The 3,471-nt window shown below is 37.7% G+C and overlaps 1 protein-coding gene across 1 annotated transcript; it reads right to left on the minus strand.

Moving 5' to 3' along the window:
• Positions 1-2,040: 2,040 nt before the first annotated feature.
• On the minus strand, positions 2,041-3,471 carry LOC132555324 (potassium voltage-gated channel subfamily A member 1-like). The gene has a single exon (XM_060219680.1). It carries the CDS (start codon positions 3,469-3,471, stop codon positions 2,041-2,043), a length of 1,431 nt encoding a protein of 476 aa, XP_060075663.1.

Here is a 3,471-nt window from a genome sequence, read left to right on the forward strand (position 1 = left end):
TTAGTGTAGGTTTAAAAAACAGGGCGACAATTTGTCACCATTTTTATTTTCACTGTACTTAAATGATCTTGAATTATTTCTATATGAAAACAATGTAAACTGGCTTCACCATCTTGATAGCCTTAGCCTTGAGCACATTAGTATTTATCTTAAACTGTTTGTTATTCTTTATGCAATGTCATCTTTTCAGAATCTCCTGAAGGACTATAATTTGCCTTGAATAGTTTTGAAAGATATTGTAATCAATGGAAGTTAACAGTCAATACCGATAAAACAAAGATTACAATATGTTCCAAACGGAAACATAAGGGAAATGTTACATTTAGTCTTTATGGCAATGAGCTAGAAATTACAGACTCTTTTTCTTATCTAGGCATATTGTTTAATTATAACGGAACTTTTGTAAATGCCAAATATAGATTATGTGATCAAGCTCAAAAAGCTTTATATGCTGTTTATTGTAAGTTAAGAAACATATCATTACCAGTAGACCTACAATTTAAGATGTTTGATACTCTAGGTTTGCCAATATTGCTTTACTCATGTGAGATATGGGTCTTTGAAAATGTAAATATAATAGAAAGAGTACATCTTCAGTTCTGTAAACGTTTGCTGAATGTAAGGAAACGCACTGCCTCCTTAATGGTGTATGGAGAAACAGGGCGTTTCCCTGTGTTATGTGATATAAAACTCAGAACAATTTTCTTTTGGCATAAATTGATAACATGTAATGAAAAACTGTCCAGTACATGGTATAACTTGATGTTCAGACTATACGAAAAAAATGTTGTTAAATTTAAATGGATTTCTTTTGTACAGAATATATACTTAATGAATCAGGCTTGAGTTATGTATGGACCTTACAAAGAGAGTATCTACCTTGTTTACCAGAGCTGAAAGTTATTCTGAAACAGAATTTACATGATCAATTTATTCAAAAGTGGTATAGTGATATAAATAATGCTTCAAGGGGAAATGTGTATGCCTTATACAAAACGAATTTCGGTTGTAAAACCTATTTGTTGAAAATAAGTCCTAAAAATAGGAAATTACTTTGTAAATTGAATTCCTACATGCCAGTAGAAACTGGTAGGTGGACAGGTATTAGAAGAGAGGACAGGTTATGTCCCCTTTGTAACAATGGCGTAGGTGATGAATATCATTATTTATTTTTGTGTGAAAATCCAGCAATACAAACTAATAGGAGAAAGTTTATACCTAATTAGTATACTATTCACCCTAATATGACAAAGTTCAAAGGGTTACTCTCGCTAATGATAATGATTGAGAAGGTCTACCTTCCACATCGTTGTTCTATATTATGATGAAACACACAAATTTTGAACACGCAGAACTGCATCCACGAATTCCTTGCAACTTCCGCTGGAATATACAGATCTAGTTTCAGAGTCGGAAGTCGGTAAATATATACAGCTAAAGCGTTGCCATGACACTAGTAAAAGTTTATTTTGGTCATTGTTATACCAATGGCGATGATCCAGTATTCTGTAAGTATTGAACACAGTAATAGATAACATTGTCCACATTTTGTCAAGTTTGACAATTTGAATGTTACGGTGGTACGTTTATGACATGTACAATATATTTTGTATTTATTATGTTGAACATTCCACATATTATCTCGAGCGCTCGTCAAGACGGAAGTAAACAGAGATAATATGTCGAGCGCGCGCTTAAAAAATAGCATTGTGCATGTCCTAAATGTACCATCATAGATTGTCAATTATCTGAGATGTAATAATTAAATCTATGATATTCATTGATACTTTTATATACCGGTAGGAAACAATGAAAATATTTGGAGACTCTCTCAATTTATTTAATCAAAAGTATTTGACTCCGTCTTAAAATGTACATACACGTGTATATTTCTAACATTCGCCAAAATTATAACTGTTATTGACAGACAAAAATGCACAGTTATGTATAGCAACGTGAATCCAGATAAAGAATCCCGGAAATTTTTCGAGTTGGCACTACCCCTGACTCCCTACAATGGAGAATATCTGTCTCAGCACTTCAGTATATGGGCGCCCTGCCAATACATGCGCTATACAAGGTGTTAAAATTTGTCACAACAATCGGGACAGGCAGTGCAACAGTCAGAATACCGCCGACAACAGTAAAAGCCCCCACAACTTTACCGGCTATCCCTTGAGGAAACATGTCTCCGTATCCGACCGTTGTCATGGAGACAATAGACCACCAGAATGTTTCCGGTATACTGCCAAAATGGCTGTTGTCAACAAGTCGTTCACTGTGGAACATCGCCGTGGAGAACACCACAACCCCAAATATTAAAAACAGGAAAAACGTGCCGAGTTCGCGTACACTTTTGACAATAGTCAGACCCAGAATCTGTAGACCCTGGGAATGTTTACCGAGCTTAAGTACCCGTGTGACTCGTAAAATCCGAAGAACGGACAGAACATTGCTCGCTTTGGAATCTATACAGGCGCCAGACAGACAGAACGCTCCGACGAAGACCAGGTGAGGCATGATGGACGCTCCGTCTATCCAGTTCAGGGGACTTTTGATGAAAGACAGTTTTGAAGGACATGAGATAAATCGCACCACTAGTTCGAAAATAAACCAAGTCACGCAAACACTTTCCAGAATGAAAAAATGGTCTCCATAGTTAATCGTTACTGCTTGTTTTCTGGGGTGCGTGGATGAAATATTTTTTGTATGATTGTAATATACACAGGGGTCGCTGGAATAACCTGGAACGGTTTCAATACAGAAAACACATATCGACAGGGCAATAAACAGAACGGAGACAATAGCTAGCAATTTGGCACCGATAGAACTGCAAGGATGTTCGAACAATTGCCATATTACTTTCAAAATTTTATTTTCTGGTAGGAGTGGTTCTTTCTCCAAAATATAGCCCTCAGACACTTTATACTCATCTATCATTTTCTGGTCAAACCCGAAGAATCTTAATTCTTCTAGAAACACATCAAACGGTACTTCCAACGGACACTTCAGTCGTCCACCACTTTGGTAGAAATAAAGAATAGCTTGAAAACTCGGTCGATGTCTGTCAAAGAAATATTCCTTACGTTTATAATCCCAGTAACGTTCTCTTAGAAAGGGGTTTCCAAGCAACGTGTTAGGAAGTCTGTTGAGAGTCTTTAGTTGGGTTTCGAACTGAAGACCACTGACGTTGATAATGACGCGTTGGCAGCCCTCCGTCGCACAGGTGTGTTCCCCTTGGCTTGGTCGGCTGGATAACTCCGTGAACAGCTCCACACCTTCGTCCTCACTGACGCACGTTCCTTTGTCCTCAATATTAACGTCCTCTTCATTCGGTACAGCGTCAAAACCGCGCGAAAATGATGACGATCTGAGAATTAACTCCACTGGCGATCGCCGTAGTCTTGCCACATCACTGGCTAACGGTACCAGAAGACGTCGTCCAGTCGTTGGAGTGTTTACAAACTGCAT

The sequence above is a fragment of the Ylistrum balloti genome, unplaced genomic scaffold (genome assembly GCF_031769215.1).
Source record: "Ylistrum balloti isolate Yb309-2 unplaced genomic scaffold, AGI_CSIRO_Ybal_v1 Utg370470, whole genome shotgun sequence".
Lineage (NCBI taxonomy): Eukaryota > Metazoa > Mollusca > Bivalvia > Pectinida > Pectinidae > Ylistrum > Ylistrum balloti.